At 44.5% G+C, this 15,175-nt stretch overlaps 1 protein-coding gene across 2 annotated transcripts in view; it reads left to right on the top strand.

The window, feature by feature from the left end:
• CAMKK1 (calcium/calmodulin dependent protein kinase kinase 1) overlaps positions 1 to 15,175 on the top strand; it is a 222,264-nt gene that overhangs the window by 112,525 nt on the left and 94,564 nt on the right. For both annotated transcript variants that reach the window (XM_090025527.1, XM_090025528.1), the window contains exons 3-4: positions 10,951 to 10,998; positions 14,262 to 14,315. In XM_090025527.1, the coding sequence (XP_089881653.1) occupies positions 10,951 to 10,998; positions 14,262 to 14,315 (102 nt within the window). The remainder of the gene's footprint in view (positions 1 to 10,950; positions 10,999 to 14,261; positions 14,316 to 15,175) is intronic.

The following is a 15,175-nucleotide window of genomic DNA, read 5'->3' as shown; positions in this document are numbered from 1 at the left end:
TCAGATAAGCTAATGGGGCTTACCCTTTCCAGAGGGGCTGAAATCCCAGGCAGCTAGCTGATCCTTCGGGGAAAAGCTCTACTTCCCATTCAGATTTTAAAGGAAAGGGAAAGCAAGAGGAGCCTACCCTTAAGAGCTGAGAGGGAGAAGGAGATGGCAGGCAGGGTCCAGTCCTAGGACGTACTGAATTGCAAGGCTGCGTTAAAATTTTGCTAGCTGAAGGCTTATGCATTTACTTCTGTTAGAATCTGGACAAGAATTATGAACATGATTCAGAAGGCAGGCTCTTAAAGAGTTTGGTTTCCACATGTAGACTGAAGGACTACAATTGCTCTTTGTTTGCATAGTGACAGGAACTGTACAGCTAATAACAAACTAGCTTACGTAAGGGACTTACTAATTGTTTTATCCTTCCGGCTATATTAATGACCCAGATCTCCACCCCCACCTTCAAGCCCCATCCTGGAAACCAGTGAAAATAAATTACTGTTGGATGTTCATGTTTGTTGCTGTGCCTGGGAGAAGCAATATGGTAGTGAACAGGGACAGCAAATGGCAGTTCACAGCTCATTTTGCTGCCCCACTCTTTCAAAGGGTATCTTCAACGCAAGTTTTTTCTTTAATTAAGAGTAACTAACCTAGATATTTAGTGTAAGTAGCTAAAACTCAGCAGTTAGATCAACACTTAAGGAGCAGGTAGGTAGTTGGATAGGGAGTTTGCCTGGAAACTTTCTCTCACCTTCCTTCGCTGTAAGCTTGGTGCGTGGAAGCAGGTTTGCAGGGAAAAGGACTTTCAGAACCAAGGAGCAGTAAATAGGCCATCTTACTGGAGAGTTTGCCAGGGAAGGTCTGCTTGGAGAGAGAAGCAGGAAGGGGTAGGTGGCAGATGTAAGAGACCCAGAGAGATAGCTGGAGGGTGTCAGAATGCCAGAGCCACTGCCGCTGCTAGCTCTGCCTCTGCACGCACCCGTGTGGTGTCTGTCCAGGCCGAACTGCTCACTGTCGAGGCTTCCACCTAGCTCCTGTTTTTGCACCATGGGGACTGCAGCTTGGAGGTTCATTCCAGTGACAGGCAGATGGGGGAGTGGCTGCAACACGAATGGTGCATCCTGGTGGCATCCCTTGGGAAACGGTAATTGAGGTACGGGAGGAGGCGGCGGGGCTCTGAAACATCCCTGGCCATGAGGAGTTTATTGATTTTGATGCTGGTGGAGACCTCTAGGATTAGAGAGGAAGGACTGCCAGAGGCAGTGCTGGAGAAGGAAGAGGACACAGGCTCCCAGGAAGGTGAAAACTGGAAGCGTGTGACCTCTGGCATTAAGCAGAAGTCTGTATCCCCACCTGCAGCGGTTTGGTGGCAGAACGGATGTGGAGCCCTAGCAACAGAGGAGAAAGGGCATGTTTTGTCAGAAGAGGCTGTGCCAGGCCTTCCCAAAGTTGGGAGGATCCAAGACCGCTGCAACAAAAGCTAATGCAAGAGGAAGCAACAGGAGGTAGTGGTTGGCAACTCCCTTCTACAGGGGACAGGGGTATCAATCTACTGGCTTGACTTGTTGTCTTGGGAGGTCTGCTGCTTGCCTGGAGCCTGGTTCTGAGATGTCGTGGAAGGATTACCAAGACTCAGCCAGTCCTCTGACTCAACAATCTGGCAGATGGGATGGAGTGCATCCTCAGCAAGTTTACAGATGACACCAAGCTTGGGGAAGTATTAGATACACTGAAGAGTAGGGCTAGGACAAATTGGAAGATTGGACCAAAAGAAATCTTCTGAACTGCAATAAGTACAAGTGCAAAGTCCTGCACTTAGGGCAGAACAAGCCAATGCACCAGTACAGGCTGGGGCTGACTGGCTGGGCAGCAGCGCTGCAGAAAAGAACAATAAACTGAATATGAGCCAACAGTGTGCCCTTGTTGCAAAGAAAGCTAATGGCATACTGGGCTGCATGGTAGGAGTGTTGCCAACAGATCAAGGGAGGTGATTATTCCCCTCTATTGGACACTGTTGAGGTCACATCTGGAGGACTGTGTTCAGTTTTGAATCCCCCATAATAGAAAAGATGTGGACAAATTGGAGAGTCCAGTGGAGAACAACAAAAATGATTCAGGTTCTGGGGCACATGACTTATGGGGAGCGGCTGAGAGAACTGGGTTTACTTAGTCTAGAAAAGAAAAGACTGAGAGGTGATTTAATAGCGGCCTTCAACTACCTGAAGGGGGTTCCAGAGATGATGGAGCTGGACTGTTCTCAGTGGTGGCAGATGACAGAACAAGGAACAATGTGCTCAAGTTACAGCAAGGAAAGTTTAGGTTAGATACTAGGAAAAACTCTCACTAGGAAGGTAGTAAACCACTGGAACAGACTACTCAGAGAGGTGGTAGACTCTTCATCCTGAGAGGCTTTCAAAACCTGCCTAGGCAAAGCCTGGCTGGGATGATATAGTTGGGGCTGGTCCTGCTTTGAGCAGGGGGTTGCCAGAAGGTCTCCTGAGGTCCCTTCCAACCCTAATTATCTATGATTCTATGAAATAGCAAAATGCACCTTTAAAGTCTGAATGGACTTTTTTATTTGTGTCTGTGACTGCTAAGTATGTTTCCCCACCCCTGCCACTTAAGGACAGGGGTCATATTTTAATTGGGTGTTGTCTGTAAGAATAGATATGGACAGACTAGCTGATTGCGCATCAGGCACGATGCGGGGGTGGGTGGCGATGGAGTGTTGCTACCCACCACCCCGTGCTGCCTCCCAGGAGTGGGGAGTGGGAGGAAGCTTGCTCCGCTGTCTCCTCTTTCCCCATGAGGCCAGTACCACTGGTCTTGTCCATCTGATCCATTGCCACATGCCTCCAGGAAACAGGGCTGGCTGCCCTTGCCCCACCTGCTCTGTCCTCTCCGTCCCTGCTGTCATGGCAGCAGTCCGCCACATCACCACCACCTGTCTGGAACGCTCTTGGAGCACTCTGATTGGTTGTTTTAGTAACCAATCAGAGTGCACCTAGAGCATTACAGACAGACAGACAGACAGACAGACTAAGCCCATTATTATATTAGAATGATTGTATATGTGTGTGATTATATTTAGAAACACCTGTGGCCACTAGACATCTGGGTGGCAGTTGTGCCTTTGAAAAGTGATTTAGGAGCCTAAAGTCCTCCCTCAAGCTCTTCTGAAAGTTTTGCCCAGGGAAAATTATATTGTATTGTGACTTCTTTCTGCTGCCCTCATTGAGCAAAAAAGGAAAGTCATTGGGTAAGGAAAAATGTGCAGGATGGTTATAATATCCAGTCCTTAATCAGGTAAAACTCCCACAGGTGTTACTGAATTTCATGAAAAACACAAGCTCTGTCTCAGCTGGAGGAGAATATCATTTACAGACAGGTTGTTCCTTAATCGCCAATATTTACTTTCTTGAGTCTTTCTTAAAACATCTGTGTGGCAGAGCTGCCACTTTAAAGTCTAAGAGCAGCCAGCAGGTGCAGGCCAGCCCTGACGAGGCAGTCACATGACCCCAGGAGGGCAACGTGATTGGAGGAGAGAGCTGAGCAGTTTCCATTTTAGCTCAGGCACTCAAGTCTAAGCCAGCAGTTTGCTGCTGGCAGCTGGAGTACACCGCCTGCCTGAGCTGCTGCTCAGAACATCTTTGGAGGTAAGGACAGGAGCTATGGGGATGGCAGGAGGCTTCTGGTCTTGGGTGTGACCGGGGAAGGATGGCCTGGTGGGACTGCCCCTGGTGGGGCAGTTCTCTAGAAATGCGAGGCCAGTTGCCTCCCCAGTGAAAGGTGAGTAAGGGTGCCTTATAACCCTGGGTCCTACTACCTAGCAGGTAATTTTTGAGCTAGAACAGGGCAGACTGCCCTAGACAGTAGGGCGGGCTGATGTTGAGATCTGGCCCATAGATGGCCCCACTGTCACAATCTGGTACAGTATTGGTCATTGTCAGAAAAAGGAAACTGGATGTTCTTGTCTGGCGCTTCCTATGTACCTGCTACTGAATTTTGGAAATAGTAAATCGTCTTTGTAGGCGAATGGTTTGTCTGAGGAACAGAACCCCCTGTATTGTGCAGAGTCCTAGCTTATAACGAGTGATTAAGGGACATTAGCATGAATGGCACTCTTACTGTGTTTGAGAGGCTATGTAGCATACAAAAGCTTCAATATATTCATGATGTTGATAATCATTGTGGGGAGGGTGAAGGGGCAATAGACAAAGATAGCAGCTGGATAAAAGGAAAGGAAGTCTAACTGGCTTGTTCCCATAGAAAGACCAGAGAGACCAAGGACGTTGCGAGCAGTCATAATATGAATGTAGTCATGCAAAAGAGAACGTAATGGGAGCGTGGAAATACAGGAAAGGAGATTCAAGCAGCCTGCATCTGTTTTGCTCATGAAATGTATCAGCGTGAAAAACACCAAGCTGGAATGCATTTGCAGTGGAAGGATTTCCATACAGAGCTTTTTTCCTACTTATTAAATAGATAAGAAAATGTATTGCCCATTGTGCAAATTCATGAAATAACATGTTGTGATGGGCATTACTGTGTACAGAGCTATAAAAAGAGATATATGTGTGTAATTTTATGTGGCCTTAAGATAGGCACACATCTTTCTCCATATTCCAAGATGTTTGGTTGCTTTTGAGTTGGTATGGGAAAATCAGGTTTTAACACCTATCTATTTCTGTCTGATAAAACCTAAGCATTTAAATGCATTCTATCTCTATCATCTCTTATCCACTGTACCTCTAACTGATTTCCTTTTTTCTAATGTGAAAATACTATATGTTTTGCTGTCAGCAGGGCTAGTATAATCCTGTTACTACAGCACTTAAGGTAGATTTTGCTTTCTTTGGGTCAATGGAAAAAAAACCCCTCTTCTTGACTGCATTGGGAACAGATTCAGGTCTTGGTTAGTTTCTTTCATTACTGACATGCTGTTACCTGCAGGTGTGAAAAGCACTGGGTTCAGGGGTATAAATGAAACAATAACTTTCCCAATTCTTTCACTTATTCCTCCACAGCCCCTCACATAAACAGTATTACAGTGTTTTGCAATAGCAGCCAAAGTGAATTTTGAAGTGGTGGTCCCACAGCATATGGGGTTATAACTGTAGACCATTGCAACATTGCTTTTACTGAGAGTGCTCCCTGATATCTGTATATACCCATTTCTGTGCGCTAATAAATAAACTAGTTGTAAATGACATGCTTCAGTCTATCTTGTCCGTGTTAATAGCAATCAACCTTGTTTGTGACTTGGGAAGAATTTAACCTAGCAAATCTACTTTTTTACAGGTGTACCATGTTCATCACTGGAGAATAGAAGTCTAGTGTTGGAGACTGGAAGCTAATTTCTGTCTTGTTGTAGCAGTAGTTTGACAATCGGGGGAGAATTTTAGTGCTTAATGTGCAAGCAAATGCTGTCTGTTAAACCAAGGCTCTAAAGTAAGAATGGGTGCTGTCGTACAATGGCTTCATAGCCAGTTATTCTTGTCTGTGCTGGTGTTAACTCCTGCTGCTGCTGCTGCAACACACAGGCTGAATTCTGGAGTACAACGTGTGGGACCTCTATCTGCTGTTCTTCTAGGTAAAAATACAAAAGTGGCAGAAAACCTTTGGGTTTGGTGGAGAAGGACGTTCCCCAGGCCCAAAGTGCTGGATTATGCAGGTGGATTCTTAGAGAGAGAAGTCCTTGGCTCCAGAATGGCTAAAATAAATATTTAAAGGCCCAAGCAAAACTAATTTGCATCTGTTTACCATTACTTAAGTAGCTGGTGTCAGGGAATGGCCTGCTCCTGGGCAGTGACCTTCTTTGCTTACGGTGCCTTTCTACACGCTGGAAAACATCTGCTCGCAGCAGGACAAATTCCCACACAAAGAGATGACTCTTCCAGCCCCTACTGCCGGAGAAGAATGGCAGAACCACTTGTGTATATAGGGGGTGGAAACTAGGTCAGATACTGCCTTGTCAGATGGGAAGAACAAGCCATTTCTGTGCTGTCTTCATATACACTGTTTCCTTGTTAATTAACAATGACAACCTGGCCATGGGCTGGGAGTGGAGTCTTTGGTGCACTATGGCCAAGGTTCCCCCATGTCTAGAGAGAGCCTGAATACAGTCGGTGTTATTTATGGCCTCAGCCACACTTAAATGGGACTGAGATGGTGTCTTGGCCTTTCATGGTCCCTGCACAGGAGTGAATTTTCCCCTAATTCCTCACACTTGTTTTCTTGTACACCTTGCAACTCATGCACAGGTGGAGATTTGGACTCGCACAAAGGAGGATCTTGAAAGAATAGGGTGCAAGATGTGATTGTGGGGGAGGAAGTTCTGCCCGAGGAGTCGACAGTCAACTCCATACCTTTCTCCTTGCCTGTCTCCCAAGCGTGTTCAAAGAAAGCTGCTGTTTGTATAACTGCCACTGTATTGAGGTCAGTTGTTGTTTCATGTGGATGTTGCCTTCTGGCTTGCAAAACACCTCGTAAAAAGAAATCCACCACTGTGCACCAGACCAGCACCTGCTCACTGCACATCTGAAACTTGCAGCAGTCCTCCTTGGTTACATTTGCATTTAATTTGATCTACTGCATGGTGTACAGGAGAGGATGGAAAGGAGAGGCCGGTAGCAGGGACCCTCAGAGGGGTGAGTTAATTCTTACGAGGCCAGTACTGAATTGCACCAGGAGTATTTGCTGTGGATAACGGCATAGAGCTTGTAAGTCCCAATTCACGTCTTTCTCACTGTGCAGGATTTGGGGCGTGAGGTATTACTTATGAACCTGTAATCCTCCCTTCTGTGTCCTCCTCACTGCCCTATATCCACCTACTCTGTGTATCTGCATTAATGATCAAGCCCTATAAGCTTTATAAGTGCCTGTAAGCCATGACTTTAAATGACACACGTATGCTGAGCTCTTCAGCAAGGGGTCAGCTGGGCATCTGGAGTACTGAATTGCATGCCTCTTGGGAACCGTCCAAACACCAACAGAATCGAAAAGGGAAGGAGAAAAGTTTGATTAAATTTCTTTAGTCTTGCCTGGCTTCTACAAAGTGAGCAGAATGAAGATTTGGTTTGCTTATGTGTCCCAAACAGCTCTGCCACAATCAGCTGCTTTGACTAGTAGTTCAGATGTCCTATGCTTGTGACCTGGGACGGGACCCTTTGAATCGACCATTGTGCAGCCAGCAGCGATGGCAGGGCAGGCTCATCAGTTGCTGCTTTGACAACATGCCCTTCTTGTTCGTCATAATAGAAGTCACAGGGTGCCAACTCAATAAAACGCAGACATTTGGGCTCCGGCAAAATGGGATTTTATTTTAATTTTTAAGGAATGCTATCAGGATAATAAACATAGCAGGGTTTGTTTTCTTATTTCAGTAGGACTAAAGGCTGAAAAGATTATATTGCAGCTCTGTAAAACAGTCTTTCCCTTACTGCACTAAATAGTGCCTTTTTGGTAGGAGGTAAGGGTAATGCAGGCTCCAGTTGCCAGAAACGGGATCTTGTAATTCCCACAGAAGCCACAGGGTTGGCAAGTGCTTGCTATCTCTGCACATCAAGGCTGTGCTACTTAATCAGGCTATGAGAATGGCTCCTTTCATCTACAGCTCATTGCTCAGTGGAAGTTGCATGTACTTGGCTAAACAAGGGACCAGATCCAAAACCCAGGGGAAAAAAACGGGCAAGTGTATTAGTCATTAGTACCCACAGATTCATGTGGATGCTTAAACAACACTGGTGTAACAGGCACACTGTGAGACTTACAAAAACACTAAGCAATTTAGGTGCCTAATTCCCGCTGACACCAATAGGAGTTGAGAATGCCTAAAGGTTGTTATTGTCAAAGGCTGTTATCATCAAAGGTTGATGACCTGTTTAGGTCCCTTCCGACCCGAAGTACTATGACTATGATCATGTAGGACCCAAGGGCTAGGATTCAATTCTGTTTACCTTTAGATCCCACAGTGAGACGGCCCCAAGCTGCCCAAGGCACCATCCTGCTTTCTCAGACCTCATCCCATTCGGGAGAAATGGAGCTGTTCACCTCAAGGGTGAAGCATTTATGTTTGGGAACCAGACCTTCCTTGGCAGCTGACCCAAGACTTTGGCACTACTTGCATTTTCTTGTAGCACCCTGTTCAGGGCAACATGCAAAGCTCACTTCCTCCACTTACTTTCATGACCTAGCAATTGAGAGAGTGAAAGAAAGATAGCAATAGAGAAGTTGGCCCTTTCAGGGGACAAGGGGGAGAATACCTCCCATGTGTATTTTGTGTAAAGTTTTTCACAGTACTCAGAGTGAGGACTGAAGCTGTGGAAAGGAAAGGGTGGATTGTTAAATTACATGGTTGTAATCTGGAGCAACAACAGCAGCTACAAGTGAAGTAGCTGTGGTTTTACACTGCTATGGATGAGACCGGGCTCTAGCTCCAGATGTCTTTCATGGTTTTTTAGGACAAAAGCGTGCAGGTAATGTGTGCCTTGTAAAGGAAGAGGGAGAATTGGTGTGCCCATTTTGTCTGAGCTGGCTTCATTTTGGAATCCATGGTATTATCATATTATGTAATCCACTGCATTGTATTAGCAGAACCAGGCTGCAAGCTGCAGTCAGTATTAAAGGTAATTTGAATCTTTTTTTGGAAAGTACATGAGAACAATGTGTCTTTTATTACTGTAGTTAATTTTTGTTAGAGTCAGACTGAGGAGGTGGAATTCAGGCCCAGATCCAAATTACGTGGATGCTGTAATACATGGCTGGAAAGAGGTTTTGTGTAGAAGGACTCATCCTGAAAAGGCAGCCTGGGATCTGAGAATCAAGCTGGGTTTCCTCTTCTAATGCAGCTGTTGGTTACACCAGAGCAATGTTGTTGTCTTCAACTCCTGTTGTCCCACCTGCACAGTGTGATGCACGTCGTCTGAGAGTTTGCACAGGAATATAAAACGTGGCAAACGAATCTGTTGTTGCACAAGATGGACCAGCAACTTGCTTGCAGCCTCTTTGTTAGTTCTGTAGGGCTAATGTGGCCATCAAATGCAATTAAAGCTATCTGATTTTTTTTTAATGCAGTATTTTTTTAAAACAGAAATAGCCTTTATTACATCTAAAATGTAATGAAAGTGATACATTTGCAGTTTTTTAATTATTTGACTTTTTTTTCCTCTTTTTCATATTTTCTTTTCTCATTTATTTTCCCCCTCTTTCAGAAAATGACTGGGGTAGAGGAGATGGAAGAAAAAGAAAGAGCAGTAGAGTGGAAGCCAAAAAAACCCCAAACAAAATATCCAACCCTCCCCCCCCCCGGGAAATATTGAGAAATATTTAAGAATACAGACTAATCCAGAGGCAGGTCTGTTTCAAACTTGACAAATAAAAACTTTGGAGTTTAGAAATGTTTGTGAAATCCATTTTTAATTGTTTGGACCTTTCTGAGACAAACAAGTTAGTCACTCATAGCATCAGGTTTGACTTTGAATGGTGTAAGCTGGGGTGGGCAAAATGTGGCCCGCAGGCCAGATGCGGCCCGCCAGGCTATTCTATCCAGCCCGCAGGGCCCCTAAAAAATTTAGAAAATTAATATTTATCTGCTCCTGGCTGCCTGTCATGTGGCCCTTGATGGCTTGCCAAAACTTAGTATGTAGCCCTCTGCCCAAAATAGTTGCCTACCCCTGGACTACAATCAGTAAGGGGAAAGATGCACCATGATGATGTAGTTACAGTGTAAACCTGCTCTTTACAGGACTGTGAATTCTTAGATTCCAGTGAATTGTCTCACTCTGAACAGTCTTAGAAGAACAGTCCCAGGACCTTACCTGGAGCCTGTCACCCACCTAAAATTAGGTGCTTGATAGGGAGGAGCGTTTTGTGGAGGAGTTGATGGGTTCCTTACTCATATCTACCTCAACGTTGTTGCATCTGTTGTTCCTTATGTGACTGAACTGAGGCAGACGGATCAATTTTAAGTAAAATTGAGGAGTGTTATTTGGATACAGAGAATTTTCCTAAGAGGGTAGTCTCCTTCCAGCAGGAAAAACAGTGGATTTAACTTATCGTTATTCTCATGGCTTTCATGTAACAGGTGGGGAACTGCCCAATAACTTTCCTCTCCCAAGTGCATCTACCAGCTGTCTGTCCTCAGTTTTTAATCCATGATGAGAGGTACAGTTTAAGCCGAACAGAACTTAAAATTGGCTGCTTAAAGGCTCAGCCCTACCAGTTAAGAGCAAAAGTTTATTATGGAGACCAGTTGGTTATTGAAGGACTGCAGTCGAGGTCTAAGAGCTATGCCCAGCCTCCTCGTTTCATTCTGGCATACTGATACTCAAGGACGGCAGCCTGGACCTCATTTCTTATGTGGCTTAAATGACTATATCAGAGTAACTGAGGCTGCACAGCTGTGACAAAATGGTAATTCCAATCTAATTACAATTTTGCATTGATCTGTACTTAACACACTTGTGCACACACATTGGGATTTCAGTTCTTGATCACTTGCAAATGGAAGTTGGTCATGCTTAAAGGTAATTTATTTTAAAATAACTATTGGATCAGCTTAAGAGAACCTCTGACTCCTTCTGCTTCAAATGATCTTGTTTCAGTGCTGATTTCTCTCAATGCATGCTTTATGCTTAAATTTTGGTTTTCTGCCGGTGTTAATTGCTTCTGTTAGATACAGCCAGCCAAGTGATGAATATCAAAGACCTAGATTCTGCTTTCAGTTACTTCTGTAAAATTGCTCTAGACTTCAACCAGTGTGAGTGGAGCTATTGCAGATTTACATCTGTGTAACTGAGCTCATACTTATTGTGTCTTGTATTGTCATAGGAATGCATATATTGATTTAAATGAAGTTTGGTAATTCCGCAGTCAAGACTTTTGTCCTTAATTGATATTGATTCAAGCTCACCATGCTTCCTTTTACTAATCCTCAGGTTCTCTTTTCTTTTTGATCTACAGGACTGTGTGCAGTTAAACCAGTACAAGCTACAAACTGAAATTGGCAAGGTATTTTATTATTTATTATTCATTTAACATGAATTTATTAAATTAAATTATTATTAATTTAACATTTATTAACAGTAGCAGCCAACAGCTTCATTGTTCTGTGCACTGTACCCCCCATGTCCCCTCCACCCTCACCCCCATCCCACACATAATCCCTGCTCTGGAGATCCTGCAGCCTTTATTTTCTTCTCACCTGTTACTTTTTTCTATTTTCCTCTAGATCAATGTAGAACGACTTCCTCTGAAGTCTAAATTTATTTTCCTTCCAACGAAAGTAATTGAGCTGACTCCCTTCCAGGTTGTTTCTTGCCAAATGTAACACGAAGGACTTTAATGTATTTTCTTGCCAAATGTAACACGAAGGACCTTAATGTATTAGTATAACCAACTAGAAAAGAAAGGTAAAGGCAGGCATTTGTTCTGCATCAGGACTAGTTTAGTTTTTATTTTCATGTAGAAGTTGCTGATTTAATTCCATTCTGTATTTAAAGGACTCTTAAGTGATTCCGGAGAGATTTGGTGGAAGTTATTTAAAGGTCTGAATTGGTGAACAGTTAAGACACCTGCATGATTGGACCCCTGCCATAGCTGCAGATGGGTTGATAGACTGCTGTTTTCTAGAAGCTGGACCTGCTGTTCCCAGCTCTGTACTTCAGTTGAAGTGACTACACCTGCTGCTGCACAGTTCCATTGAAAGGGATTTTTAGCCCCAACCCCTCTACAGATCAGACTCTTAACTGTACAGAATGGGGTCTCCTTGCTTACAAACTCTGTGGATTAGTTAAAGGATCCAGGTTAGCAAGCGTCAGGCTTTAAGAAGAGAGGTGTCTTCTGATCATACTGTGACTTTACTCTGCAGCTAGCCTAGGGTAGGGTGATGACTGATGGACATTAAAGCATACACATGCTTGATCTCCAGCCTCTTTTCTGTGATGAAACTACAACATTTGCCTCCTTGCTCTTCCTGGGCACACGGTGAATAGCGACAGAGAGGATGGCAGCTAATTTCTGTTGGAATCACTTTCCTGTTGGTATATAATTGTATATGCCATAGCAGTACTGTGTCCTAGCTGGCAGGTTCCTGCACACACCCACTGCACCTTCTCCTGCCGGTATGTCCCAAACCTGCAAATACATCAAAGGGGCTGCTCCAGGATCTCTCTCTGCACCTGTTCTTGAGACCTCAGCCTCTGGTATGTTTGTGACCTGCAGCTGGGGATGACCCTGAAGGGGCCTCCCTGGCATATTTCTGGTTTTGGAGTGTGTGTGCAGGAGCTGGTGGGTAGGGCATGCTTAGGAATGACTTAACTGAGGCATACTGTTGGTGTAGTGTAGATATACCCAGAATGCATGTGCTAAGATGAATAGTGTAAGACTACCATAGATGGAGAGTCCTGGAGACCCTTGCTAATTCTGCTTCACTTCCTCAGACTTGAAAAGTCTCATGCATGGCTAGCCTCCGAGAGGGCTTTGCACAGAACGTTTATGCCAGAGAGAGCCTAACTCAAAGCCCGAATGACATGCATTATCCTAACCCTAGTGAATAAAAGGCAGGTTCACTACTAGAAGCTTATTTCACGAGTTAAAAAGGATTGTTTGGATCTGTCCATTTGCTTCTGCCCGTTACATTTTTAGGACGCGGCAGGAAATGCAGAACTGGTTCGAGGATCTTCCATTGCTCCAGCGTGTTTGGCATCTGTGAATTCAGCTTTGGGTCCTGCCTCCATTTAAAGCTAAAAGAAATCTCATAAAATGAATGGAAATTGCATGTGCAGTGAGAACCGTAGTGTGCGCATGTGTGTGTGCGCACGCACACGTGCATGGAAGGGAAGGTTAGAGGAGGGGTTATAATTGTATTTTTATGTCTCTATTGTAAAACCTTGAGTGTTTAATATAAAATGAACACCTAGGTAGAATTCTCGCAGGCCCTACCTGATCCTTGAGGCTAACTTTTGCTCTATTTTGATGGCTTATGTGGAACTAAAGGATTATCAGGGGCTTTCTGCACCGGGGAGAATCTCACTTCTGTTTTTCTATTTTATCACATTAAACAGTTCACGTTGGGCCGGACCCAAAGCCCAGTGAAATCCCACTCCCACTGACTTCAGCCCTCTCAGACTGCGAGTCAGATCCTATTCCACCTTGTAGGCGACCTAGTGAATATAGACCCTTAAGGGTGATTTTGTTCCACTCTGCTTCAGTCTTAAAAAACAGCTAATGTGAAAGGATAAGTTCTTCTTTGGCTTACTCCTGTTTGTGACTTCTTAGTAAGGCTGAGATGATGGGCTCTTACAGAAGTAGTCATGTTAATATTTTTTCAGGGACTTAAGCAGGGTAAAAAAGGTTCATACTTAGGTGCCTAATGGGTGGACTAGGATCGGCCTTTCGGGCTTCATTCCAGCTCTTATTAAAGTCAAAAGAAATGCACCTAATACTTTAAACAGCCCTTACTGTGGTCCTTATTCAACAGGTATCTGAGAGGAATCTCGTTATCGTTTAATGTCTTGGCCATGTAAAATTTATGGTGTTGTCACAAAGCCAGGTGAAATCCAGTGAGGTTGCCTGAGTTTTGCTTTGAGCTCTTATCCCAGCTGGCACGCTCCACACGACTTTAGCTCTGGTCTTTAAATGAACTGCACCTGACCGGGCAGTGAAAAACAGCGAGTTACACAAGCTGACGAGAGAATCTGCACAGTGCAGTAAAAATGGTGCCGGGCATGACTTTGTGGATGGGGGTTGGGTGGATTGATGAGCACATAAAAGCACATGCACACCTGACTTTGAAATGTAATTTCCCTCAGTGCTCAGCTTATAATAGAAATTATGACCTTGGCTCAGGGCATTTTCTGAGGATTAATAATCAAGAGGAGTTAATGGCCTGAGGCACTGCTCTTTTGAGATGGTTATTAATCTGTGGGAAATGCTCCATGCCTCCAATATTATTGTCCAAATGGAAGAGCCGCCAAAAAAGAAAGACCTTGTCCCTAACACTGCAAATGACCATGAAAAGGAGAGAGAGCCCCTCCTTTCCCTCCCTCCCAGTGTGCAGGTCTCTGATTCATCAGACTTCCCTTTTGTAGGTGAAGGCAAGTGGGCACTGGGTAGTGTGCAGTGTGCCGTCACCTGGAGTGTTTTCTCAAGGCCATGGAGGGAGGTAGTTTTTTTTATTTTTTCTCTCCCAAGGCCAAACATTTGGAGCATTGAGCAGCAGGCAGACAAAGCAGAGCAGCTGAGCTGACTGTGTAATTTGTGTTTATTTATAGGGTTCCTATGGTGTTGTGAAGCTGGCCTACAATGAGAGTGATGACAAGTATTATGTAAGTGCTGCTCTCCCTTTGTCACTGGATGCTGTTGATGCTTCTGATTCCCTTTCACATCCGGGAGACCTCCTCTCTGCCTTGCTTTTTTCTTCTTCCCCCTCCCCCCCCCCTTCTTCCAGGAGCAAACCTCCCTGAGGGCCATGTGACTACATTTTTGGGGGGTGTGAGGATGTGTTATATAACCAGCAAGCACAGGGGATGAAAGTTTCAAGGAAGAGGCAGGCAAGTTTGGTGCCAAGCCAACTTGACATTTTTTAGATATGCAACAGGTCACCTGAAATTCTAGGCACGTTCATGGCAATACTTACTTAGCACACGCTGTGATCCCAGCGGATCTGCTCAGACGAGAACAGGCAACTGAGTGCTGGACCCAGCACAAGCTACTCTGTGCACTTTTCTGTGTTGATACTGCATTTGTGTGACCTCCCTCTACCTCCTGCATGGCCTGTTCTTTTAGTCCTGTTTGAGCAGCACACATTTAGCTGTAGTGGACTAATGCGGAGAGCATCAAACACACAAAACAACAGCAGACTCCCTATGCCTGAAGGAGGATGTTTGTGCCTGAAAACTCGCAAAGAACATTTTTTCCAACTATTCAGTGGGTCTAATAAAAGTTATCACATTTACACAAAGAACTTCGAGAGCGTTGAACCGGGTTATATCACAGTTCTGTCACTGCATTACTGGGTGACCTTGTGTGTCACTGTTGGGAAGATGCAGATGATAAAGCTGCTCTCCTTTACAATGTTCTGAGATCTGTGGGTGAAAAGTGCTATAGCACAGCTAAATGTTGTAAGGAAAATTATAATAATAAAATGGACTCTAGATCTTGTGGTCGTGAGCTTTCTAGCCAAGCC

The sequence above is a fragment of the Crocodylus siamensis genome, chromosome 13 (assembly GCF_052110815.1).
Source record: "Crocodylus siamensis isolate JL-2025a chromosome 13, ASM5211081v1, whole genome shotgun sequence".
NCBI lineage: Eukaryota > Metazoa > Chordata > Crocodylia > Crocodylidae > Crocodylus > Crocodylus siamensis.
The sequence above is the reverse complement of the archived record's forward strand: the minus strand, read 5'-3'. Positions and strand labels throughout refer to the sequence as shown.